Source organism: Hipposideros armiger, unplaced genomic scaffold (genome assembly GCF_001890085.2).
Source record: "Hipposideros armiger isolate ML-2016 unplaced genomic scaffold, ASM189008v1 scaffold_4982, whole genome shotgun sequence".
In the NCBI taxonomy this organism is placed as follows: domain Eukaryota; kingdom Metazoa; phylum Chordata; class Mammalia; order Chiroptera; family Hipposideridae; genus Hipposideros; species Hipposideros armiger.
Genome location: NW_017736089.1, coordinates 1 through 1,972, shown reverse-complemented (window position 1 = coordinate 1,972; position 1,972 = coordinate 1). Strand labels below are relative to the sequence as shown.

The window sequence follows — 1,972 nt, the reverse complement described above, 5'->3', positions numbered from 1 at the left end:
ACGGGGAAATCAGGTAATTTTGCTCTGAGGGCACCTTCCCCTAAGGAACTTAACATGTCAGAGTAAACAAGGGGAAGAGAGGAGGAAAGACCATGCTGGGCAATAAGGACAGAATATACGAAGGCCTTGTGTTGGGAGGGGGCATGCAGGAGACCAATGGAGGGTCAGTTGATATTCTTGAGCACAGGGGAAGTGGAGTAGATTTCAGCAAGTACAGGATGGCGCTCAGGAGATAGTTGCCAAATTGTGTTGCTAAAAAGGAGGCAATACGATATGGTCAGAAAGGATAGAGCAAAAGTCCCAGCATTTCCCAGTAGGTAAAAATTTAGGATCAGTTTTGACTGGCCATTTGAGATACCTGTATTCAAAAGACCATAAAAGGATAAAGAAATCAGCTCCACATGCATTTCCCATAATACCTTATGGACTCCTGCTGCTCTGAATCAGCATCTCAATGATCGGATTCCATTGGTTTACTGTAGTTTCCCCTTATTCATGGTTTCACTTTCTGAAGTTTCAGTTACCCATGGTCAACAGCAGTCCAAAAATATTAAGTGGAAAATTCCAGAAATNGTTGTTTTTGGCTACCTCTTCTGTCTGAAGAACTGGAATAGCAGTAACATCTATCTTTTTAACCTCTCTATCTCTGACTTAGCTTTTTTGTGCACCCTTCCCATACTGATGGGAAGCTATGCCCACGGAACATGGACAAATGGGAAGGTGCTCTGCATCACCAACCGATACATGCTTCACGCCAACCTCTACACCAGCATTCTTTTCCTCACTTTCATCAGCATTGATCGGTACCTGCTTATGAAGCATCCTTTCCGAGAACACCTTCTGCAAAAGAAAGAGTTTGCGGTTTTCATCTCTTTGGCCATTTGGGTTTTAGTAACCTTAGAGTTACTGCCCATGCTTCTTTTTATAAATTTTGATAGTGGGCGTAATTACACCCAATGTAGTGATTATGCAAGTTCTGGTGACCCCAAGTACAGTCTCATTTATAGCATATGTCTAACCTTCTTGGGATTCCTCATTCCTCTTTTTGTGATCTGCTTCTTTTATTTCAAGATTGCTCTCTTCCTAAAGCAGAGGATTAGACAGCTGGCTACCACTTTGCCCCTTGAAAAGCCTCTCAACTTAGTCATATGGGCGGTTGTGATCTTCTCCGTGCTCTTCACTCCTTACCACGTCATGCGCAATGTGAGGATCGCTTCACGCCTGCAGGCCTGGAAGCAGCCCCCGTGCGCGCCGGTCATCATCCGCTCCATCTACGTTGTGACTCGGCCTTTGGCCTTTCTGAACAGTGTCATCAATCCTGTCTTCTATTTCCTTATGGGAGATCACTTCAGGGAGATGTTGGTGAATAAACTGAGGCACCACTTCAAGTCTCTTACAACCTTTAGAAGAAGATAAGCTAATGGACTGGTGTTTGCATTCAGGGAAAAGTGAGGTGCAGGACAAACAGATTGTTTTACACATGCAGTTGTAGGCCAGTTGGGGTTTGACTAACTCATAGACGTAAACCCGACAGGATCATCGACCTGACCTTTATTTAAAGACACGGTGTACCCAGAGTACGTGAAAAAAAAAAAATGAGGAGAATGCATTGGTTTGGTCTCCTAAGAATTCAAAGAAGTTGGACTAGCACAAATGTTTGGATGTGTAAATCCGAAATCCTAGGTGTTACCAAACCTTCTCAATTGGTGTAAGAGGAATAGAAGATAGATAAAAGCAGCAAGTTTGTCTGCATTTAATCATTGGCCGGATTGTAAAAAGAAATTGTTTTGGCAACATTCTCTATATTATGCTAATTCATAAAAATCCTATAACTTTATGTGAAAATTGAAGAGCAAATTAGACATTCGTTACTAAATATTTTTGTTAGAAGTTGTGCTCTTCAGCAAATTTAAAGTAAACAGTAACAATAATGAACAAGACACCAATATAACAAGTTCAAGGATTTCTTTTT

The 1,972-nt window shown here is 41.7% G+C and overlaps 1 protein-coding gene across 1 annotated transcript; it reads left to right on the top strand.

Moving 5' to 3' along the window:
* Positions 1-568: 568 nt before the first annotated feature.
* Positions 569-1,956, top strand: SUCNR1 (succinate receptor 1; the record flags this gene model as incomplete). Its single annotated transcript, XM_019635117.1, has 1 exon — positions 569-1,956. A coding segment is annotated over one exon (848 nt), but the record flags the coding sequence as incomplete, so codon positions are not given.
* Between the last annotated feature and the right edge of the window lie 16 nt (positions 1,957-1,972).